Below are 25,754 nucleotides of genomic sequence, written 5' to 3'. Positions count from 1 at the left end.
ACTCGATATTAGTGCTTCAGCACATTGTGCACTAGAGCCTGAAGCGCTTGCTAGTTTTATTATTGGTATATGGGTCAATAAATCTTGTTGATCAATAAATTTTACCTACTAAATGCAATTATTAGTTAATACAAAACATTGTGTGGTATTTAATTAAGCATGGTTGACTGGTCATGTTTGTTTCCTTCGATTTGTGAATTTAATCACTTTCTGTACCACTGGGCCAGTAAATAACGAAATGTGATGTTTTTCTGGTGCCTTGTAACTCTGATTCAATACATTTTGAAGTGCCAGATTGTGTAAATAGAAGCCGAACTGTGACTGTTTCCTTGTGGCCTTTTCTGTAGGATATCCCAGTTAATATCAAGTTCTGCTTTGAAGGAATGGAGGAGTCTGGATCAGAAGGTCTCGATGACCTAGTGTACGCTCGCAAAGACACCTTTTTCAAGGGTGTGGATTTTGTCTGCATTTCCGATAATTACTGGCTTGGCAAGAAGAAACCCTGTATAACGTATGGTCTCCGAGGTATCTGCTACTTCTTTGTGGAGGTACATCTTGTAGTTTCTTTTATTTTGCATTTTATATGGTCCTAGTGGCTTTCTTTCATTATTTAAATGTTTAAAGATGAATTGTATGCCGGTTAAATTCAGTGTTACTTCATATATATCCTTGCAATGTTTAAATACCAGGTTCAATATGCAGTAGAGTCTTTGTTAAGTTTTAAAAACTGAAAATGCTGGAAACACTCAGCAGGTTCAGGTATCATCTGTAGATCAATGACCTTGCTTAGGAGCTAACTTCTGGTTCTGATGCAAGTACAGAGGCAGGAAGAAATAGGGTTATGGGAAGAAAGGACTAAAGGGTAGGGTGGAGGGCAGGATTAATTAAATGAAAAAAGTGATAATAGTGCAGGGGGTAGTAAAAGGGGGGTGGTTGTAATGGAATAAATAAAGAAAGTAAAGAAACAAAAGAGTGAAGGACTGTATTGGAGCTTGATACACAATCGTGTACTATTAGACATTGCTGCAGTAACCTAGCAGCAGGGAATGGAAATATGCTGTGTAAATATGAAGTATCAGATGATAACAATTCATGGTTTCAATGTTCAGGTTGAATGCTCTGATAAGGATCTGCACTCTGGAGTCTTTGGCGGTACAATACATGAAGCGATGACAGACCTGATATATTTACTGGGTAAGAGCTCATGAATTGCCGATGCCTGGATTAACATAAGTGGGCTGACAGGAATCAATCCAGTTTTGTAATTTTAAGTTAAAGGGGTCCATATATTCTAAATGTTGAAGAAAGAACTCAACATTGGGCGGGGGTGGAATGGATGGAATTATGTCAACTGTGGGCCAAAGAGCTCAATTCCTGAAATACACTGGTCATTTAGAGATGCATTCTCTTTATATATCCGATCAGATTTTTTAAAGTCCTTATTTATTCAGTTTCCATACATAAGTAGGATGTTGACATCCTTTCATTACGAGAAAGGGAACATTAGGGACACTGTTCCTTTAAGAAATTGACTTTTTATTCATTTATGGGATGCGGGTGTCGCTGGCTAGGCCAGCATTTATTGCACATCCCTAATTGCTCTTGAGAAGGTGGTGGTGAGCTGCCTTCTTGAACCGCTGCAGTCTGTGGTGTAGGTACACCCACAGTGCTGTTAGGAAGTTCCAGGATTTTAACCCAGTGATAGTGAAGGAACAGTGATATATTTCCAAGTTAGGATGGTGACTGGCTTGGAGAGAAACTTCCAGGTGGTGGTGTTCCCATGTATCTGCTGCCCTTGTCCTTCTAGATGGTAGTGGTCCTGGGTTTGGAAGGTGCTGCCTGAGTGCCTGGTGAGTTCCTGCAGTGCATTTTGTAGATGGTACACACTGCTGCCACTGTTCACTAATGGTGGAGGGAGTGAATGTTTGTGGATGGGGTGCCAATCGAAAGGGCTGCTTTGTCCTGGATGGTGTCAAGCTTCTTGTGGTGTTTGAGCTGCACTCATCCAGGCAAGTGTGGAGTATTCCATCACACTCCTGACTTGTGCCTTGTAGATGGTGGACAGGCTTTGGGGAGTCAAGAAGTGAGTTACACTCCGCAGGATTCCTAGCCTCTGACCTGCTCTTATAGCCACAGTATTTATGTGGCTAGTCCAGTTCAATTTCTGGTCAATGCTAACCCCCAAGATATTGATAGTGGGGGATTCTGCGATGGTAATACTATTGAATGTCAAGGGGCGATGGTTAAATTCTCTTGTTGGAGATGGTCATTGCCTGGCACTTGTGTGGCGTGAATGTTACTTGCCACTTGTCAGCCCAAGCCTGGATATTGTCCAGGTCTAGCTGCATTTGGACATGGAATGCTTCAGTATCTTGAGGAGTCGCAAATGGTGCTGAACATGGTGCAATCATCAGCGAACATCCCTGCTTCTGACCTTATGATGGAACGAAGGTCATTGATGAAGCAGCTGAAGATGGATGGGCCTAGGGCACTACCCTGAGGAACTCCTGCAGTGATGTCCTAGAGCTGAGATGATTGATCTCCAACAACCACAACCATCTTCCTTTGTGCTAGGTGTGACTCCACCCAGTGGACAATTTTCCACCTGATTCCCATTGACTGCCGTTTTGCTAGGGCTCCTTGATGCCACACTCGGTCAAATGCTGCCTTGATGTCAAAGGCAGTCACTCTTACCTCACCTCTGGAGTTCAGCTCTTTTGTTCACGTTTGAACCAAGGCTGCAAGGCTTCATCCTGGATTGTGTTTTCTTTTCCTTCTGACATTGGACACAGGACAGGTCTGTTGCCAACAACTGGAAAGTTTGCAACTCCATTTGTTGCTTTATTGTTTAATTTTAAAATGTTTACACAGAAGAGAGTTTACTGCACTTTTTTTCATTAAAATTAAGTGTGCTTTCATTTTTGGCATCAACCCACTGCAGTCTGCCGAGGAAAATGCAATAAAAATGTTATTAATAACTAGTTCTCTACAAAATTAACAAAAGCTGAGGTTAGGCAATGAATTTGTAAAGCCTTCAAACTTAGCTCAGGCGGGGCTAAAGATTTGGGCCCACATCTGCTTTCCAGATGGTTGTACCCCAGAGGCACTGGGGAACACCTCTGAAGCCCCGAAACAAGGACTCTGTAGGAATTGCTGGGAAGTTTCAACTTCTGATGGACAAATTATGCAGTGATTGGAACCCTCCGAAGAAAATCTCCAACTCAAGAGTTAGGATTGGAGACTTTGGAGGGTTCTGACTCACTTACCAGAATAGTGATGCAGGAAACCTTGGGGGGAAAGATACCCTTTCTAACTCCTGTATAACTATACAACTGCCACCCTACCTCGTTCACACTCATTCACTAGCTATTTAAATGTCCCAAAGCTTTTCACTGTGTTAGTAAATGAAGACTTGCCAAAATGCTGCAGTTAGTGCTGTAAAATGGGAATGTGGCTTGATTTTTCCCAGCAATCCTGCCCAACGAGGAAGGACTCCGCATTTCTGAAGCCCAGCTCAAAAGTCTGGGCAAGAGAGTGTGGAGCTCTCGCACTGGGTTTTAAAAAAAAAAGTGGAGTGGCAATCGATTGGTGATTGACACTCGTCGGAAGATTGGGCCCATGGAATCTTGCCCCTAGTGCCAGAGGATTAGCATTAAGTGCACAGTCACCTGTTGAAGAGAATTAAGGTGGATGCCTGGGCTTTAATTCATAGCTGTGACCAGTAATAACCTTGGAAATGGCAATTTACTGTTTCAGTCACAAACACGCATTCCACATTTACTATATGAATCACTTGGGTCTAAAAGAAGTTTGTTTTTGGGGATGAGGCACATCAGGAATTTTCCACATTTTTAAGTTTTCAAAAGGGTATATTTTTACAAGTAATATAGATTCTCTGTTGTGCTCAAAGGCCTAGTTACAGAGCAAGCCAGCTTTGTTATGAATTCCAAAGGCTCTTCAGGCTCAGTTTTAGACCATTTGCTTACTTAACTTTGTTGTGCTGATTTGCATGCTATTTGATGCAGAGGTACCAGGACTTGTAGGCATGTCACGCCAACTGTCTAACCAAAATTCCAATTTGAATAGGCAAGTTGGTGGACAAAAAGGGAAAAATTCTCATTCCTGGTGTCGATGAATCAGTGGCACCACTCACAGAGGAGGAAAAGATGTTGTATGATAAAATAGACTTCGATATGGAAGAATACGGTAAAGATGTAGGTGCCTATAAGCTGCTGCATGATACTAAGGTACATTTATATGTAATTAAACTTGTGGTCAGTTTTAATGTTGGTATAAAACAGTTTTTCTGGCAATCTTTCTGAATTGCATATTTCCTCGCGAGGACACTTGATGTGAATTTGTAGGGTGGGAATCTGGAGGGAACTAAAACTGCAATCGTTAAACAGCTGTACATGTCTACAATTGCACTCATTAAAATTGTTCATTTGGACCTGGATTTTGTAGGTCGCAGATAAATAGCACTCACTATGGCACTTATACTTGCCCATAGAATTTCTCTGAGCTTTTGCACTGGAACTTACTATTTCATCACAACACCCTTTACAGGAGACCTTGAACTTTGTGTACAGGGTAAGCAACTGAGTGACTCCTTTAACCAAGCAGATTGAAGAATCCTTATTGAGGCACAGAGTCTAAACCAGGAAGTGTAATTTAGAATATTTACTTCAATGTAAAATCATCTACAGAAAGCAAATGGAAGGAAAGAAAAATAGGATTAAGTGAGAGTTAGATAAGCAACAAGTAAAAATCACGTTTAATTTAATTCTTTAGTTAGACCTCCAACAATAATTAAAATCTGAAGGAATGAAACTCCACACATGAAATAGTAAATTTTCAGTGTCAACAAGACTGTTTGGCAGCCATTAAAGCTTTATCACTGTTTAAAAAAAAAAATCACTTACATTGTCCATTCAGATCTCTAACTTTTTTTCCGGCATGTTTAATGTGTATCTAGCGTTTTATGCACTACAGCTTCACAGCCTTCATGTGTGTGAATGCTGAGTGCCTTGTCAAGGCACTGATGTAGTGAAACCTGTGGAGGAGATTAACTGACTGTGGGGATACCAGAAATTGCTGATTTAGTCCTGAGTAGTGGTGAACACTGACAGCTTTACTATTATTCCTAATGCAAAATCCAGTCCATTAACTTGCATCATGGAGATTTGTTTACTTATCAGTTAGTAGAGTGGAAGTGTTTAAGATGACATCAACCTAGATGATTCCCTTGGAGGAATAGCAGATTCTTAACTACAAGTACTTCTGAGAAAGTTGCCTTTTAACATTTGGAAGTCTTGACTTTTTAAAAGTTTAAAAAACACTATTTGCTGCATTTAAATTGATGCTGATATTGAGCTAACAATTGCTGTTACATAATATGTAATTAAGTAGAATTGTTTTTCAGAGAGTGAATGAACTCCATAGCAGAACCACATTAGACAGTATTAAAATTGTTTGAGGCTGAAGATTTATGTGACTACCATCTTTGAGTTTAAACCTACGAAACAAAATGCTGTTTTTAAAACAAAGTTGGAAATAATACTGAATTGCAAATGTTGCAGCACTTGTTGATTTCTGTCATTGGGTTTTGCTGGAAGCATTAAGCATTTTGAGTCGTTTGGAATGAAATTCGATGTTGCAACTTAACACCACATCAAGATATACTGAAATCCAGATAAACGTGCCATTTAATCTTAAATATGTCTGATCTGTTGACATCCATGTCAGTGAGGTCTCTTTTTACACTTGTTGAACATCTTGTAAGCTTTGGTGCTCACTTCTGTTAAACTGTAGCACCTGTCTGATTATTGTTTACAGCAACAAGTTCTGATGCACAGATGGAGATACCCTTCCTTATCTTTACATGGAATCGAGGGGGCTTTTGCTGGTTCAGGAGCTAAAACAGTCATTCCTAGGAAAGTTATCGGGAAGTTTTCTATTCGGTTGGTGCCAGACATGGATCCAGAGGTGGTTGAGAAGCAGGTACGGAACTTTTACTGTGGAAACAAGAGCTATTTGTTTTAGTCCTCTCAGTCACCCTCCATAGACCCTGTACACTTTATAGAATCTCCTTGGGACCCCTTATTCACTTGTACATCCTGAGCGCCCTCACGCAAAAGACATGGTACTTTCAACTCCTGAGCTGCGTCAATATATCTGATCAAGTGACCCAGTGATGAATGCAAGAGTGTAATTTTAGCATTTCTCAGATTGATCACAATGTAAAATTAACTGCTTGATTATGGGTGTATTATTGGAACCCAGGTGACCTGAAATGTGTTAGCAGTATGTCCTTTAACCTCAGGTACCCTGGTTCAAAACCAGCCAAGATCGATTAGGAGGGGACTTTGATCCGATTTAAACAAGGTTGGGTTTTAATGAAGTCTTGGGTTGCTTGTACTTATTTCTAGGTAGAAATGAGAATTACAATAATGAATAGTCAGTATGTGTTTCAAAAGGGAAAACTGGCTTGACCAACCTTTTTGAATTCTTTGAGGAGGTAGCAGAGAGAATAGGCAATGATTATGCAGTAACTGTAATTTACCTGGATTTTCAAAAAAAACCTTTGATAAGGTGCCGCATATTAGACAATGAATGAGGTCAGGGAATGAGGAGCTGGGGGGAGGGGGCTAAGTGGCAGAATGAATCCCTAGCTGGCTTCCAGACACAAAGCAGAAAGTGGAATAAAGGGCAGTTATTCAGAGTGCCAGAAGATGGGAAGTGGTGTTCCACAAGGATCATTGCTGGGACTACTGTTGTTCACAATTTACATTCATGATATGGACTTGAAATCAAAAACGCAATTTCTAAACTTGCATATGACACCAAATTGGCAGGGGTGGGATGTGCAGGGGTGGGGAACAGTCAATACTGAGGGGGACTGCAACAAATTACAGGAGGACACTAATAAACTTGCAGAATGGGCAAATAATTGGTAAATGAAGTTCTCCACAGATAAATGTGAGGTAGTGCATTTTAGTAGGAAGATTGGGTAAGTCCCTTATTATTTGGAAGGTGTCAATCTAGGTGGGGTAGAGGAACAAAGGGATCTTGGATTTATTTATACACCATCATTAAAAGTTGTGTCAGAGAACTGCAAAGCTATTTTTTTTAAAAAAGCAACCAAACACTAGGTCTCATTCCTAAAGGGATAGAACTAAAAAGTTGGGAAGTTATGCTAAACCTGCATTGAACCCTGGTTAGCTATTCTTAGAGTGCTGCTTGCAGTTCTGGTTGCCACATTGTAAGAAGTATATAGAGGCACTGGAAAGTACAAAGAGAAGATTTGCAAGGATTATACCAGAAATGGCTGGATATCCATATCAGGAAGGGTTTGCAGGCCACTTGGTGGGCGGAATAAAAGAAGGCTGAGGGGTGACCTAATAGAAATCTTTAAAATTCTGAAAGGTTTTGATTGTGAATGTTTCCTCTTGTGGAGAAGAGCATAACTAAAGGCCATCAGTCTCCAAGAAATCCAATAGGGAATTCAGAAGAAACTTTTTTATTCAGAGTGGTGCGGATGTGGAACTTGCTACCAAAGGAGGTGATTGAATATAGATACATTTGAGGGGAAACTGGACAAGCAAATGAGACAAAAGGGAATAGATGGTTACAATGGAAGATTTAAATGAAAAAAAGATGGGAGGAGGCTCAGGTGGAGCATAAACTCCAGCATGGACTGTATCAGTACCATGCTTGTATGTATGTAATGTAGCATAAGTTGCACAACAAATTGCCAATCTCCATTCAGAGAAAGGGAAGCTGAGGTTTAAGCTTTGAACAGAGGGAGTTCCACTCTAACTGGCTCTGCTCTACTTGACCCTGAGTGCCAAACAAATTTCTATTGCCATGCATTTACAACCCCGTTACAATAAAGAAAATAATTAAAGCATGACTGAGTTCTTCTTTACAGTTTGAGCTTGATCTCAGTGCTTCAAAAGCAATTTGGTGCAGCAGTTGTTACTTTAATTGGTGAAAAGTTCTGTGGCTGAAATGAACCTGTTGGATATTTGAGTTTACTGAGTCAGTTTGCTATTTATAGAAGGCCGCAATTTGTAACAGATTACCTTTTTAACACTATATACAGTTGCTGAATTGTTTGCAAAAAAGATAAATTGTGCAGCCTGCAATTTGTGAACAATTGAAGTTACTTTCAAATTATTCTTCTGGAGTTCTGAGGAATTCTGCCCTGCCCTGATGGAAGTTGAGCCAAATGAAACTTTGCTTATGTATGAATATATGAAGAAGCCAATAGTATTAATAATGAGGTTAGGATGATGAACTGAAATTAAAATATATTAAGAGATGAAAGGAGTATTCTCTGGTGAGATATGGTAAATGATGTTCCTGGGGATCTGTACTGGAGCATTAGCCTTTCACCATGTATATTAATGACATGGGTAAGGGAATTGAGTTGTATATCCAAGTTTGCAGGTGGCACTAAATTAGCAGGCACATTAGATTGTGTAGATGAAAGCAAGAAGTTATAAAGGGGCATAGACAGGCTAAATTAGTGGGCAAAAGTCCAGCAGTTGAAGTTGTGTTCTGTCATCCATTTTGGATCCGAGAAAGACAAATGGGAATATTTTGTTGGATTAGTGAATTGGACATGACTCACTGGATTGATACAAGGACTAAAGAATTAAAAAAGGAGGACAGGTAGTAAACCATCCTTTGCTGGAGAAATCACAAATAAGGGGGCATAATCTTATAATTGAGGCAGGCCATTTTGGAATGCAATCAAGAAGCAGGTCTTTACGCACTGAGTAATGGTAATCTAGAACTATCTTCACCCCAGATGGATGCAGATAAGTCAATTGAAATTTTCAAGGCTAATGTCAATAGATTTTTATTAGGTAAGGTATCAAGAGATATGAAATCAGCCATGATCTTATTGAATGGTGGAACAGACTGGAATGGATTAATGGCCTACTCCTGTCTCTGTGTTCCCATATGGAGAGCAGGCAAGTAAATGGAGCTCAAGCACTGATCAGCCACAGTCTACTTGAAAAGAGCAACAAGGGCAGTAGGTGCTTGGGAACACCATCAGCTCAGAGTTCCTCTCTCTAAGTCATTCACCATCCTCACTTGGATATATATCAGTGTCTTTCAGCATAGCTGGGTCAAAATTCTGGAACTCCCTCCACAACAGCACTGTGGCAGTATCTGCACCATGTGACCCACCCCCAACTCCTCAAGGGCAATAAGTTCTGGCCTTGCTCGCAGATTTGAAAATCGTCCCTGTCACACCTTTATTCAAGAAAGGAAAAAGGCAGAAAGCAGGAAGCTGTTGGCCAGTTAGCCTAACATCTCTCTCAGGGCAATTGCTGCAATCCATCCTAAAGGAGGTTAAAGCAGGATATTTAGATAATCACAATTTGATCAGGCAGAGCCAGCATGGCTTTGTGAAAAGGAAATCGTGTTTATAATCTATTCGTTTTTTGACAAAGTAACATTCAAGGTGGATAAAGGTGAACCAGTAGATGTGGTGTATTTAGATTTTCAAAGATAAGAGCATATGGTGTAGTGGAGTGCCACAGGGATCAGTGCTGGGTCCTCAACTATTTACAATCTATATCAATGACTTGGATGAAGGGACCGAATATATGGTACCTAAATTTGCCGATGACACTGAGATAGGTAGGAAAGTAAGTCTTCAAGAAGAGGTGGAGAGTCTGCAAATGGATACAGACAGGTTAAGTGAATGGGTAAAACTTTGGCAGATGGAGTGCAATGTGGGTAAATGTGAACTTCACTTTGATAGGAAGAATAGAAAAGCAGTACACTATTTAAATAGAGACAGATTCCAAAATTTGGTGGTGCAGAAGGTACAGTGATTAAGAAGGCAAATGGAATGTTGGCATTTATTGCAAGTGGAATGGAGTATAAAAGTAGGGAAGTTTTACTGCAGCTGTACAGGGCCTTGCTGAGCACACGTCTGGAGTACTGTGTACAGTTATGATCTTTTTGAAAAAGGATATACATACTTTAGAAGCAGTTCTGAGAAGGTTTACTCAACTCATTTCTGGGATAAAGGGTCTATCTTCTGAACAGAGGTTGGGCCTATGCCTATTGGTGTTTAGAAAAATGAGAGGTGATCTTATTGAAAGATATAAGATCTTGAGGGGACTTGATAGGGTGGATACGAACATATGAACAAGGAGCAGGATTAGGCCATTTGGCCCCTCAAACCTGCCCTGCCATTTAATAAGGTCATGACTGATAGTAACCTCAAATCTGCATCCTGCCTACCCCTGATAACCTATCACCCCTTGCTTACCAAGAATCTATCCATCTCTGCCTCAAAAGTATCCAAGTCTTTCACCACCTTTTCAGGGAGAGAGTTCAAAGACTCACCACCCTCTGAGGAAAATAATTTTGCCTCATCTCCGTTTTAAATGGGCGACCCCTTATTTTTAAACAGTGACCCTTAGTTCTAGATTGTCTCATAAGAGGAACCATCTTAGAGGATCTTCCCTCTTGTGGGGGAGATTAAAACTAGGGGATGTAGTTTAAGAATAAGAGATGTACCTTTTAAAACAGGGATGAGAAGAAATTTTTTTGAGCCTCATTAATCTGTGGAATTCACTTCTCCAGGAAGTAGTGGAGATTAGGTCTTTAAATTTATTCAGCGCTGAGTTAGATAGCTTTTTGATAGACAAGGAAGTCAAAGATTATTGGGGAGGGCAGACAGGAAAGTGGAACTGAGATCATAACCAGATCAGCCATGATCATATTGAATGGCAGAGCAGGCTCAAAGGGCCAAATGACCTAATCCTGCTCCTATGTTCCTTTATTCCTATGTTGCTAGTGACTCCCATATGGCAAGAATTAATTTTTAAAAATGTGCTGGATGGAAGAATGGACTACTTCTGCTCCAATGTTCCAATTAAAACTCTAGGGTAGGCATGGCTTGAATAGCAGTGTTTCAGTCAAGAGATTCAGTTGATTCAAGTTCAAGTGTGAAGGTCCAGTAGCTTATTTGTAATCTGAAACCCAAGGGTAGATTGGTGTTGGTAATTTAACCGTCTAATTTGGGGATTAGATCCAATTATTGGGATAAAGCCTGAAGATGTTGATGTCCTGTAGTGATGTGCACAGCTGTTTCCCTGGTTGGGGACATGAGTGATTTATCTTCTCTCCATGCTAATGGGCAGTATCAACATAGAGGACACCATTATTCACTTCCATCATGTGGAGACAGCTAAACAAAGCTCCTTGAGAGAGGAAGGGCTGAGATTGCAGTCTAAGGTGTATTTAAATTCTATCTTGAAGGAGTTGATATATATCATTAGTTACATTAGTAATGGTATGTTATTTATTTTGAAGTGTATTTGTTTTGCTGGAAAGAAATTGTATGCTGCTTCCTTCTATTGCACATTTGTTGCTTAGACCTAGTGTTTCCTGATAATAAACAGTACTCTGGGGGTGGGGGTGGGCGTGGATGGCGGGGGGGTGGGGGGTTAGTATTTTCTTGCCAATAGCTGAATCCACTGGAGCCTTTTTTAAATTCAAATTTGGGAAAAGAAAATTTGAAAAATAGGCAGAGTACTTGTAATCCTTTGCTGTTCCAGTATATTTTTTTAAAAGATGAACTTGCATTTTATATAGCTTTACAGCAGAAACAGCATATAAACAGTGCTAAGAATCCTGCAATCAACTGATTAGGTCACAGACCTGGAGCCCTGCACATCCAATTGTGAGCGGTGGGAGACGATTTAACAACTAACCCAGAGGTGGAGGTTCCAAAAACATCCCATCTTCAATTATTGGGAGCCCAGCCTATCTGTGCAAAAGACGAGGCTGAAGTATTTGCAACCATCTTCAGAAGTGCCAAGTGGATGATCCATCTCGGCCTCTTCCTGAGGTCCCCAGTATCATGCTCGAGGTGATATCAAAAGCGGTTGACTGTACTGGTTACAGCAAAACCTTTGCTCGGATGTGCTCCAGAACGAGCAGCACTCCTAGCCAAAGTATTCCAGTAAAGCTGGACTCTGCTGTCTTCCAGTCGAAATGGAAAATATGACTGGGTATGTCCTGTCCACAACAAACTCGACAAATCCAATCCAGGCAGTCACCACCCAATGAAAAATGTAAAAAGGATGCTCTATAGTACATTATAACCAATGAATTACTTTTGAGCTCTGTCGCTTATTTGTAGGGAAATGAGGAAGCCAATATATGCCCCGACAGGTCACGCAAACAACAGTGAGGTGATTGGCCTTTATTGTCTTAATAGTGTATTTGTTGAAATATCTTTTGAGTAGTTTTGTTACATTGGTCATATGCTTTCTTCCTTTTCCCCTTGTTAAACCCATGCTGAGTGATAAAGTGGAACCTGATTAAAAGATTATTTTGGACCAATAATCAGGGATTAGATATTTTTGCACAACATAAGAAATTGCAGTTTTCCAGATTTATTTTCTCCCTCCCATTTCCCCTCCCCCTTTTATTCATTTGATTATTTTTTATTTGCTACGTAGGTAGTGGATTACGTCAAAAAAATCTTTGCTGAACATGGGAGTCCCAACACAATGAAGGTATACATGGGTCATGGTGCAAAGGCCTGGCTAGCAGACTGTAGCCATCCTCATTACAGAGCTGGCAGGAATGCAGTGAAAACAGGTTGGTGAAGGAATCTGACTTGAATACTCATTCTGCATGCTGAAAAGCAACCTTAACTTGCTAATAACCTGCACGAGCATCCATATCCTATTGTTAAAGTTGTACTGAAAGTTCTATTTCCAGGTACAGTGGGGGGAGCAGATCTAACAATTTGGGCAATTAGCATCTGAAAGATGCAGTTTCAGGTTTCAGTGTTAATGCTTTTTCATGAAAACTTTCTTCATATTCATTGTGCATGTGAGCCTGTGCATTGTAGTTGCATTAAGTTACTGAAATTAACAACCAAGTGTTGCCTGCAAATAATTTTAAAAACAGCTTTAAGTTTTGCTAATCTGTGCTCCATCTGTATGGATTGTTATCTTATACCATGCCGAGCCCTTTGCAATGTATTACAGTATCTTTGCAATGCAAAAGGAGGCCATTTGGCCCATCAAGTCTGCACTGGCAATGTATATGGAAAGGGTTACAAAACAACTCTGCATGCATTGGATCATCGTATTAACAGAAATGACTTGAAAGGAAACTGGTGAATTTTCTTATTCCAAATTAGCTCCAAAGTTTAAACAAATCTTTGGTGTGAATATAAGCCTATCCCTGACTTTGCTACCAGATACCAGCTCCACAACTCAACTTCGCTAATATCCCAGAAAAAAATTAACCAAAGTAATGCTACAAAACAACATGAAACTTGTGACAGTGTGGTTGACTTATTGTGATTAGTTGTATAACTGTAAAACTTCATATTCTAAAAAAAAAATGAAGTGCTCCAAGCCATGTGTTTAATGAGCTTCCCCTTAAATGTATCTGTGCTCTTTGCCTCATTATCCCTTGTCAAAGCGCATTGCTCATTCTTACCATTCTTTGGATAAAGAAGTTTCTCCCAAATTCCGTTTTGGATTGTTAGTGATTCTTTATATTTAGAGCTTCTTGTTTTGGTTAGCAGACTGTAGCCATCCTCATTACAGAGCTGGCAGGAATGCAAGTGGAAACATTTTCTCCACATCTACCCAATTAAACCTTTTCAAATACTTTCATTATTTAAAAACCTTCTACCTAGAGAAAAAGCCCCAGCCTGTTCAGTCTTTCATAATGCTTATAACCTCTTATTCTGGTAACATTCTGGTGAATCTTTTTGGACCTTCTCCAATGCCTCTATGCCCCTCTATAATATAAATACCAGAACTCTGCATAGTACTCCGAAGTGTGGCCTGACCCAAAATTCTTTTACAAGTTTAAAATAACTTCCCTGCTTTTCCATCTATTTCTCTGGAAATGAACTCCAATACTTGGTTTGTTGTTGGTTTTTTTTGGCTATATTAACCTGCACCATTACTTTCAGTGATTTGTGAATCTGTGCCCCTGGATCACTTTGTTTCTCTACTCTATTTAGACTCTTTTCCAAGATGTATGTGATCTTATTTTTCCTATCAAAATGCACCACCTCATGCTTAAATTATATTAATTTTTTTAGCCAATTAAACATCCATTCTTTTAGTTTATTAACACATTCTTGTATTTTGCCATTTTTCCCTTTGCATTAATTAATCACCACTCCTCACCCAAGCAATTTGCCGTCTGCAAAATTAGAAATCGTACTTCTGATTCCCAAATCCAAATCATTGTAAATTGTGAACAACAGTGGTCCCAGCATCTGTCACTGTGGAATGTCACTTCCCACCTTTTCTCAGTCTGTGTAGCTGCTCTTAACCCTGACTATTTTCTGTTTTGTAGCCAGTTTGCTAACCATTCTGTGTCCTGACTCCCATGCTGACTTCAGTCATGAATCTAGTATGTAGTATCTTTAGCAAAGATATTTTTTGAAAATTCAGATTTATTACTTTGATTATGTTATCCTTGTTTCTTACTTGAAACAACTCAATAAGGATGGTTAAGAATGATCTTCTGTTTTGAACTCCATTCTGACTAGTCTATTATATTTTCAGTTTCTCAGTGGTTTTTCTATTACACCTTTGAATAAAAATGCTATTATTTTGTCTTCCTAGTGACATTAAGTTAACTGGTCTATCATTTTCTGGACTTGCTCTGTCTCCCTTTTTAAGTAACATTCGCTGCCTGCCAATCATCTGGCACTTTTCTCTTTCCTAATGAATTACGTATGCATGATGGTGCCTCAGCCACGACTTCCCTAACTTTGTTTAACAAGTGTGGATGAAATCTATTGGACCAGAGTTTTATCCTTTCGAATACCAAGAACCAAATACTGTGGATGCTGAAAAACTGAAATACAAGCAGGAGAAAAACTGCAAATATTCAGCAAGTCTGACAGCATCGGTGGATAGAGAAAGAGTTAACATTTTGGGTTGACGACCTTTCATCAGAAATAAGTAGTTAGAAATGTGGTAGGTTCTAAAGAAAGGGAGGGAGGTCGGGGAAAAAAAGAACAAAAGAGAAGGTCTGTGATAAAGTGGAAGACGAGTAAGTAACGAAAGACTTGATGCAAAACCAAAGGGAATGGTAGTGGAACAAATAGAAAAATGTCTAGAGGAGATTTAATGGCAGCATCGTGAAGAGCTACTTTCTGAAAACAAAAGGAGAAAAACAAGTGAACTACAAGTTGTTGTTGAATTATCATCTGAAATTTCACCTTGATCCCTCAAGGTAAATATTTGACGCTCAACAATATCCCCATAACCTTGCAACTTAGACTATTTGACAAATTGGTACCTGGCAAATGGGACCAGAAACACTATTCTGTTTAAAAAAAAAAGTAAATAAAAGCCTGTAAATGACCTCTAATCTTTTGTAGTAATGCACAGTCCTGCTGTGCAGAGATTTCAGCAGCCAAGAGCAGTATTATCTGCACCGGAAAGCACTAGGAAGTCCTGATCTACAGGAGGCTTCATTCCACCCCCCTCTCATATGCATGGGAGGAATCTGATTGTTCAAAATCCAGTCTTAATCTGCCACTTCTTGCCAACACAGAATAGCATAATTGTATCTTTTAAAATCGTGCCGCAAAAATTAATGCACTTGCAAACTTTTGATCCATGTTTCGAAATGTAAAATTGGGACTGTTTTGCCTCCACCTAATCTAGCTTAGCCCAACATACTCTGTAATTACATTTCTTTGTTTTTTCCCTTTACACTCTACTAACACTGGTAATTCAGTTTTTTTTTTGAAAACCGCATCTACGGTGGAACAGGTGTAATTGGATTGAAAAGTGCCCCCTTAAACGGGTGCCTTGCACAGACATTCCCTTCTCGTTGCAAAAATCCTGCAGTAGCTGCTAAACGCTGCACCTACGCTCCTAGTGGGTGATACTCCACACCAGGAGGGGAAAGTACAAAATACATCCTACAGTGTGTGCTGAAGACAAGCCGCTGCAAATGTACAACTGAAGTTAGAAAAAGGTAGCAAATTAGACAAGTGCTGTAGGTTCTGATGAAAGGTCACGGACCTGAAATGTCAACTATGTTTCTCTCTCCACAGTTGCTGCCATAACCTGCTCAGTGTTTGCATCATTCCCTGTTTTTATTTCCGATTTCCAGCATTTGCAGTATTCTACTTTTTGATTGCTGTAGGGTAATTGTGCAACAGTGGGCTTTTTATTTGCCATGATGGAGAAGGCTTCTAGGTGGATAATGGAAACTAACAGATGATCAGGAATGTAACATTTTTATATTATAGCAACACAGAAATGGAGGGAGAGGACAAAACAAATATGTTGAATTTGCCTTTTTTTTAGGCTTGAAGTTTGCGGTGTTGATCTGAGCAATGAAGCAACATCTCATGCAAAACTTTATTCTAGTCAAATTTCAAGTAGATGATTGGAGCATGAATAATGGATGCTGCAGTTTGTGTATATATATATCGCATTGTATTTTTAGTCTGGTTTTCAATGTAAAATGTATAAACTTTTCTTGTTTAGTATTTGGAGTTGAGCCAGATATGACCAGAGAAGGTGGAAGCATTCCAGTTACCTTGACATTCCAGGAAGCTACAGGAAAAAGTGTTATGTTACTACCAATTGGAGCTTCAGATGATGGCGCACATTCACAGAATGAGAAAATCAACCGGTAAGAGACAATATTCTGGTTAGACGTTGTCCTCATGAGTCTGTTTGTTTGAGTTTGTTGGTGGAGTAGTCCTGATAATACATTAATCCATATTCCTGTGAAATAATTCTTAAAAGCTCTTCCTGCCCATGCTTTTCTTCCTAAAAGCATTCTTATGTTGGACTGTGGTCCATGGGTTTTTGCTACCCTCTTTTGGGAAGAGAAAACAGAAGAAAGCCTAACCCTGCCTTTTATATGATGTTCACATAGGCCTGCAGAATATTAATTGATATATTTATTCTCCCCCACCCCCCACAGCAACAGTCCAGGACACTGAGGCAAATCAGAGTTTGCATTATTGCTCCATTAGTCCATTAGCCTTTTATTTATGCACATGCACACCGTTCCCTTAACGTTTTTAATTCCCTCTCACCTCTCCTGATGATCCATCTACCATCACAAGGGGGATATAGACAGTTTCCCTCTTTTGAGGGATCAATTCACATTTTGCAGCTCACTGTATTGAGTGCACCTGTGATGCCTCTGCTGTACTCTGCAGACAGTCAAAATACTTAGTTAGAAGAGCTAAGTGACAGCAGATGGATATCAGGTCAGAATCTCTGTTCTCAAAATGAGAGTCCTGTGCTTTAAGCTTAAGTTGGGAATATATCTGTATAATAAAAGTATAATGTAGAATTTACACTACAAACAGGACTTTCAGCCCAACTGGTTGATGCTGGTGTTTATGCTCCTGAGCTTCCACCCATCCTTCTTCACCAAAACCTGTCAGCTTGCCCTTCCATTCCTTCCCCCATGTACTCATCTAGCTTCACCTTATAAACACAACAATGTGACCAAGCACAAACCATCAAAATGCAGCTTGATAAAATAACTATTGGTGTGTATTTGCATCTTATTCTATTTTTAAATGTGCCCATTCAGATTTTTTAACCTGTTCCAGCACGTCCACTGATATTTGGCATAATACTCGACAGTCATACAACAACCATTTAGATTTATGTAGCAGCTTTTAATGTGTAAAAATGTCACAAAGCATTTGACCAAGCAGCAGTCAAAAAATGAGCACTGAGCCAAATTGACCAAAAGTTTGGTCAAAGAGGTTGGTTTTAAGGAAGAAGAGGGTTTTAAAGAGAGAATTGGAGCGTGGGGGCTAGGCGCAGAAGGCACTGCTGCCAATGATGAGACACAGACAGGCAGAATCCATTAGAGGAACACAGTGTTTGAGGGGTGGTTTTCAAGCTGGAGAATATGACTAGGGATAGGGAGGAATGATGCCATGATGGAGACTTCAATTCATAGATTTTTTTTAACTTCTTGTTTCTCCAACAGGACCAACTATATTCAGGGAATCAAGGTGCTTGGTGCCTACTTCCATGAAATATCTTCTTTGAAATGAAAATTGCACTGGATTGATAAAATTGCTGAAGTGATTTCTAAAACTGTATATCCCACTGAATTCCTTTAATTATCCAGTGATAATGTCTTCATACAGTATGTAATGTGTTATGAAGTAGATACAGTATTGTGAAATAAAGGTGTAATTATTAGAGAACCTGGTTTGGTTTCTTTATTGCTTAACTGTAAGACTACATTTTGTTCTTAATAATCACTCATCTTGCTCAAATATTCTTGTGAATTATTATACCAGTTACATTTGGCTTCCATGTTGTAAATGCTGTGGTAAAATGGCTGCAGTTAAAAGCTTAAACCTCCAAATATGGAATTTCTGTTTGAAAATAATAGGAGTGCAAGTTTTTGATCCATTAGATATAAATTTCTCAGCCTTTTTATTAAAATACCTCAATTCCAATGTTCCTAGTCCATACAGCTTTTCTGATGTAGTCCGGTACTAAGCTTACAAGAACAACCAGTGGTTAATGACAAGCTGAATTTTATTTCACACCTGCCCCACTTCCTATGTGCAATACTTTGCATTTGTTTGCATTAACTATAGAATTATAATTAGATATAAAATTCTTTTTGGGGAGAATTTTCCCCCTGTTGGGGGGGGGTTGTGTGGGGGTGGGCAGGAGCGAGCGCGAACCCGATCAGCGCCACCAATAACTGATGGGAAAATTCATCCCTTAGCCTTTTTTACCGGATTCGAACAGCCAGTGGTTAATAATCAGCTGAATTTTGATTTCACACCTGCCCCACTTCCTATGTGCAATACATTGCATTTCTTTACATTATTTTTTCCTTCTGTAATTTCTGGACGATGACCTTGTAATAACATTGTCCCATCTAGGCATGGGCAAATCTAACCAATTTGCGTTGAGTTTCTGAATCTAAGTTTTGATGCAAGTTAGAAATAGTTGTGGTTCCAACACACGAGTACTAGGGCACCTCAGTTTTGAGATGTGCACCACAGGAAGGATGTTGAGGACATTGCAGATTGACGAGGATGGTGCCTGGTATGAATTGTAGCTAACACCACTTCTGTGCTGTAAATTTTTGAGAGAGCCATCCAGCCTACTCCCAGTTTCCAGCTCTTGGTTTGTAGCCCTCTAAGGTTTGAAACTTCAAGTGTATTCCAAGTATTTTTTAAATGTAGTGAGGGTTCCTGTCTACATGATTGTTTCAGGCAGGGAGTTCTATTCCCGGGCCAGGCTTTGGGCAAAAAAAAAATTCCCAACTTTCTAACCTTTTACCAATTACTTTAAATCTATGTGCCCTGATTATTGACCTCTCTGCAAAGGAAATAAATCCTTCCTATCCACTCTATTCATTACATCTCCCTTCAACCTCCTTTCCAAAAAAAAACCCTAGCCTATCCAAATTTTTCTTAAAGTTAAGATTCTCTATTCCTGGGAACATCCTTGTAAATCTCCTCTGAACCCCCGCCTCGTGCAATCACATCCTCCCTGCAATATGGAGACCAGAACTGGACGCATTACTCTAGCTGTGACCTAACAAGTGTTTTATCCATTCCTAGCATAACCTCCTCACTCTTCTTTTGTATCTCGGTTAATAAAGTATGCCTCTTAAGCTACCTTCAGGGTGCCTCTGTTCCTCTGCAGATCTCACTACATATCTCACCACCTTATCATTTGTGTATTTCCTTGCCTTGTTTGCCTTCCCCAAATCCATTGCCTCACTTCTCCAGATGAATTCAATTTGCTACTTTTCTGCTTACCTGACGAGTCCATGAGTGGAATTGTCCGTGCCTGCTGGCAGTGGGTGTGAGCAAGACAATACAGCGGGAAGGCCAAAAATTGGTTTCAGGCCGTTGTGAAGCGCGTTTGCAATCATCCACTCTCCCCGTCAGTCGTGGGCCAGGTTTCCTGCTGCCAGACATTGGGAATTTCATTATAATGCATCTGCCTTTCATTGTTAGCCCAGCTCGCCGGAATCATCTCCCACGTCAAATTTACTGCCCATGTCAGTGGGAAAACATGCTGGTGCAGAACACGGCGTGTGACATGCTGAAGTCAGGACTTATGATCAGGGACTTGCTCACATCGCAGACATTTGTGGAGCAGAAGATGCCTTTTTCCCGACAGCAACAAGGCCCTGGAGGAACGTCCATTGCGTGCTGGGTGGGTTCTCAGGAACATGGCTCCGCCACGAAGCAGCTTACAGTGGAAAATCACCGTTGAGGGTCTGCTTCAGGACTTCAGTGTCTTGGCCATGGTCTGGTACGGATGATGTCAGGGTGGAGAGGAATGTCTAGTTTTGACTAGAGGTTTTGAGAGGAAGGTGGGCAGGGGTGAGGTTGGAAGGGGGTAAATGAAGGAGTTGGGAGAGGGGAACGAAGCTGTTAGGGGGAGGGGGTAATGGGGAAGAATGCAGTTACTGGCATGGCTTAGGTGTAAGGGAGGAGGAAGATGAAAGAGAAGGAGGTAAGGGTGAAGGGGGGTGGGGGAGGGGGTAGTGTAAGGGGTGGAAGCATTCCAGGGGAGGAAACCGTTCTGCGGGGGGATGTCCAGGTGAATGTGTAAGAGGGGTCTGTGGAGTCAACGTCTACCTTCTAGGTAGCAAAATGAGGGTGGGTGTGATAGGAGGGTATGGTGAGAATGAGAGAAGGGCAGAGTGAGCAGGGAGGGTGAGGGTACAACAGTGTTGGTACAAGGGATGGTGAGAGTGGTTGGTGGGCACTTGGAGGTGGGCACTTGGAGGCAGATACAGACCGTGGGGGCTGAGGAGGAGTACGTTGGGGAGGTTAATGTGGGTGGGGCTGGGATTTTTGGGAAGGAAGGGGACGTGCATGTTCACCTGGAGATCCCCGAAAGAAAAGGGTTGTGGCTGGTCAGTCACAGTAGGGAGGTGGAAGATGATGCCAGAGGGGGGCGACAGTGATTGGGGAAAGGACATGGGTGACTGGGGGAGGGGACAGGATGGGGGAGCTAAAGAAGAACAATGCTTGTAAATCCGAAAGTGAACGGAGACTCGTGATGGGTGGGAACAGGTGCTGCATGGGAGTGTGATCAGTGGGTGGGCGGAGATGCAGGTCAGCTCAGATGGACAACTGAAAGAGAACCCCAGCAGGCAGCATTGAAAATGCTCAGGACGTTGAGATGAGTGTGATGCTAGAAGGATCTGTGTGCATAGGAAAGTGCTTGCATGAGGCTCTGAAAGACCCTCCCACACACATATACACTTCTCCCTCCAGAATCACTTGTGAGCTGGCTGTGTGCAGCTGGACTGCTAGTGGGAGGGGAGAAGGGAGGGAGGGCAGTGTGCAGTGGGAGGACTTGCAAAGTCTGTAAATGAAACTGAAAGACACCATTTCACAATATTCAGTGAAAGTGAATGTATTTTCAGACTATAAAGGGACACAATGCGTTTGCACATACAACCAACTGTGATCAGAATTTCTTAACTTTTCTAGGCCTGACACTTATAGTTACTGCCCTGACATCCATAGGGGTGGAAACAGCCTGTGCAATGGTTGACCATGTTGCCTCTGATGACTTTGGCATAGGTCCCCTGGAGAGCTGAGGCCTTGGGGGCCCCAGCTTGCTTTGGCGTTCCTCCTGTGGGCCAGCTGCTCCCTCTGTGGAGACAAAGGACGAGGTTGAGGGGGTCACTGGTAAAGGTGACTCGGAGGTAGTGGACAGCCTCTGAGATTTCTGAGTGGATGGGCAGCTGACCCAGGGGTGTCCAGCTATTACTGCTCCTCCCATTGGGTGCCTGAAGGCCCTGGCCTGATTCCTTGAGGGGAAGGAGCACCTGGAGGGTGTCAACATGCCCCATTTCCCCTTGCACTGGCACTGCAGGAACTCACCCATGGCTACTGTGATGGAGTACAGGTCTGCGCACATCTCTGTGTTCTGCTGGACCAGGGTGTCCGTGGCACCGCTATCCTTCCCATGGAGACCATCATATGCACATATGGGCACCACTTCATCTGAGAGCAGGCAGTTGCACTCCTTCGACTTGTGTGCCACTCTGTTGGGGGTTTCCAATAGTTCTGCGTGGTGTTCCCACGCTTTCTCCTGACTCTCCAGTATGAGTTGGAACACCGAATCCAGAGGCTCGTCATCTGACTCGGACCTCACAGATGCCTCTTCCTCAACAGTACTGAGAGCCGGGGAACTCGGCTGAACCTGCCTCCTCCTCCTACAGACACGTGTCTTTCGGGTGACCAGCAGATTGTGAACCCGAGCCTGGCCTAGATTGAGGTCCCGCTGAGTTGTGTGTTTCTGTGCTGGTGGAGGGTGTGGGTAAGCGCTGCAAAGGTTCTTCAGACTGCTTATTTTCAGCTCTTCAATGGAGGTGTCCTTTGGCTGGAGATGTTGTTTCTCTGCAGCAGAGTTTGAGGTCAGTATCTGACTATGTTGTGGCTTGTTGAATGAGGCGCCACCACATGGCACAGTTTGCAGAAAGTTCCTCCAATGCACCATTGTCAATTTGTCACCTTTTCAATGAGGCCTTCAGAATTTCCTTAAAACATTTTCTTTAAACTTCGGAAGCCAATTATCTGGCCTGCAGATGTTGCGGAGCTGATTTCACATGATCATGGTTATGATGCTGGAGGAATTAGCATTGGTGAGAATGCCATAGCTTCTTTGCTCGGTTTCCCACTTGACTTTGATTATCCTGTGGAGACACCGCTGGTGGAAATTCTCCAGTGCCCAGAGATGCCTTTGGGCAGGAGACCCGAGTCTCACTGCCATAAAGAAAGGTGGTGACGACAACAGCCATTGTAGACTAAAGCCTTTGTCCTCTTATGGAGATCTCCATTGTCTAAAATTCGGTTGTGCAATTTGTGGAAGGCTGATTTGGCACAGCTGATTCTATGTTGGATCTCCTTTTCAATGGTGACTTTTTGAAAAAGGTAGTTACCGAGATATGGAAAATGTTCAATGACTTCCAAAGTCTCACCATCGGCAGGTGGTGAGGGAACCAACAAGAGCGAAAAACATACTTGACCTCATCCTCTCCAACCTGCCTACCGCAGATGTATCTGTCCACGGCAGTATCGGTAGGACTGGCTGCCGCAGAGTCCTTGTGGAGACAAAGTCCCGTCTTCACATTGAGGATGTCCTCCATCCTGTTGTGTGGCACTACCACTGTGATAAATGGGATAGATTTCGAACAGATCTAGCAACTCAAGGCTGGGCACCCATGAGGCGCTGTGGGCCATCAGCAGCAGCAGAATTGTACTTGAACACAATCTGTAACTTCATGGTCCGGCATATCCCCAACTCTACCATTACCACCATGCCAGGAGATCAATCCTGGTTCAATGAAGAGTGCAGAAGGGCATGCCAGGAGCAGCACCAGGCATACCTAAAAATGAGGTGTCAACCTGGTGAAGCTACAACATAGGACTGTGCCAAATAGCATAAGCAGCAAGTGATAGAGCTAAGCGACCCCACAACCAACGGATCAGACCTAAGCTCTGCAGTCCTGCTACATCCAGTTGTGAATGGTGGTGGGCAATTAAACAACTCACTGGAGGAGGAGGAGGCTCCACAAATATCCCCAGCCTCAATGATGGGGGAGCCCAGCACGTCAGTGCAAAAGACAAGGCTGAAGCATTTGCTACAATTTTCAGCCAGAAGTGCCGAGTGGATGATCCATCATTGACCAGAAACTGATCTGGACTAGCCATATAAATAACGTGGCTACAAGAGCAGGTCAGAGGCTAGGAATCCTGCGATGAGTAACTCACTTTCCGACTCCCCAAAGCCTGCCCACCATCTACAAGGCACAATTCAGGGGTGCGATGGAATACTCTCCACTTGCCTGGATGAGTGCCGCTCCCATAACACTCAAGAAGCTTGACACCATCCGAGACAAAGCCACCCGCTTGACTGGCACCACCTCAACAAACATTCACTCCCTCCCCCACCGACGCACAGTGGCAGAAGTGTGTACCGTCTACAAGATGCACTGCAGGAATTCACTAAGGGTCAATCAACAGCAGCTTCCAAACCCAGGACCATTACCATGTAGAAGGACAAGGGCAGCAGATAGATGGGAACACCACCACCCAGAAGTTCCCCCCCAAGTCACTCACCATCCTGGCTTGGAAATATATCGCTGTTCCTTCACTGTCGCTGGGTCAAAATCCTGGAACCCCCTAACAGTACTGTGAGTGTACTTACACACATGGACTGCAGCAGTTCAAGAAGGCAACTCTCCACCATCTTCTCAAAGGCAACTAGGGATGGGCAATAAATGCTGGCCCAGCCAGCGAAGCCCACATCCCATGAATGAATAAAAAATAACAATGGCTGGAGCTGTAGGTGCTTTTCCGAGAGGACTGGTGGAGGATTTTGGCCTTGCTGCTGTTGAGTGAGAGACCAACCCTTTTGTAATTGGAGTTGAAGAGGTCGAGGATGGTCTGAATGTTGCTTGCAGTGTGGGCCTCAACTGTACAGTTGTCAGCATATTGTAGGCTGTGGATACGCTTGAAGGTCATCTTAACCTTGGCTCTCTGTTGAGATTGAAAAGCTTCCCGATGAGTTGAAACTTAATCATGACGCCTTGTGGAACTTGTCATGAATGAGCTCCATGACCAGTATGAATCAGGTAAATGAAGAACAGATACAGATGGGCTTGGTCACCAATCCATTGCTGAGGACAGTTGCTGTCATACCATCATGCATGTGTCACAGAATAGTAACAAATTTTGCCGGACATCCAAGTCTCTGGATCACTTCCCAAAGACCTTCATGGTTGATGGGATCAAAGGCCTTTGACAGATCAGTAATGAAAATGAGAGATATAAAGGATGGGGTCAGTACTGTCTACATGTGTCCTGTGGGTCAACTCGGGGTTGGCTGGCAGAGGGAGAGTTTGATTCAGTAGGAGGGCAGGTCCAGACTGAGGTTGGGGCAATTAGAGGTCTCATAGTGTGGGACGAGGGATCTAACAAATCTAAAGAGTGTCTAGAATCAGAGGGGGAATGTTGACAGGGATGGGTGTAGGCTCAGATAGGAGGGATGGCATGTCCATTTGAAGGGCTCAGGGTAATGGGAGATCTTTAAGTGTTATAACTGAAATGCGCAAAGTGATACTGGGAGGATCAAGGGTGGTGGGGACAAGCATGAATGTAGCAGGAGGAGGGTGGAGGCTAATGGGCTTTGTCACAAACCCCTGACATATTCGTTTTCTCAATGTCTCCAGAAGCAAGTGGAAGGATCTCAATATGTAATGGGTGGAGTTCTGGTTGGAGACAATGGAAGGAGTTGAAAATCTCACTGTTCCTCAGTTGTATGGGTCAAAACTATGGACACACCCATTCTTATCTCACTGTCTGCCTTCTTCACACAGTTCAATTGGTGGAATACCTACGAGTCTCATATACCCTATATTCCTGCAACCTCGGGAGCAGGAGTAGAGGATGCAAAAAAAGAGGGCTCTTGATGGTCAACAGCTGAAGCTGCAATGCCAGTAGCAGGCTGCACCAGAGGGGGAGGCTGGCTAGGATGCAGCCATCCCTCCCTAACAGCACTGTGGGTGTACCTACACCATGTGGACTGCAGCTGTTCAAGAAGGCAGCTCACCGCTACCTTCACAAAGGTACTTGGGGATGGGAAACAAATGCTGGCCTAGCCAGCAACGTCCACATTCTCTCAATGCAGCCATCAAGGAAATGAATCAGAAGACAAGCACTGTCA

General features: G+C 42.2%; 1 protein-coding gene across 5 annotated transcripts in view; it reads left to right on the top strand.

Moving 5' to 3' along the window:
* The window catches only part of LOC144679554 (cytosolic non-specific dipeptidase-like), a 37,876-nt gene extending 19,480 nt beyond the window's left edge, over positions 1-18,396 (top strand). For all 5 annotated transcript variants that reach the window (XM_078540056.1, XM_078540052.1, XM_078540055.1 and 2 more), the window contains 7 exons: positions 348-548; positions 1,110-1,194; positions 4,087-4,247; positions 5,836-6,000; positions 12,501-12,642; positions 16,533-16,680; positions 18,010-18,396. In XM_078540056.1, coding sequence (XP_078396182.1) covers positions 348-548; positions 1,110-1,194; positions 4,087-4,247; positions 5,836-6,000; positions 12,501-12,642; positions 16,533-16,680; positions 18,010-18,076 — 969 coding nt within the window. In that variant the 3' untranslated portion in view covers positions 18,077-18,396. The remainder of the gene's footprint in view (positions 1-347; positions 549-1,109; positions 1,195-4,086; positions 4,248-5,835; positions 6,001-12,500; positions 12,643-16,532; positions 16,681-18,009) is intronic.
* The last annotated feature ends 7,358 nt before the right edge of the window (positions 18,397-25,754 follow it).

The sequence above is a fragment of the Cetorhinus maximus genome, chromosome 4, assembly GCF_964194155.1.
Source record: "Cetorhinus maximus chromosome 4, sCetMax3.hap1.1, whole genome shotgun sequence".
Classification (NCBI taxonomy): Eukaryota; Metazoa; Chordata; class Chondrichthyes; order Lamniformes; family Cetorhinidae; genus Cetorhinus; species Cetorhinus maximus.
Note: the sequence above shows the minus strand (reverse complement) of the source record. Positions and strands in the feature narration are given on the sequence as shown.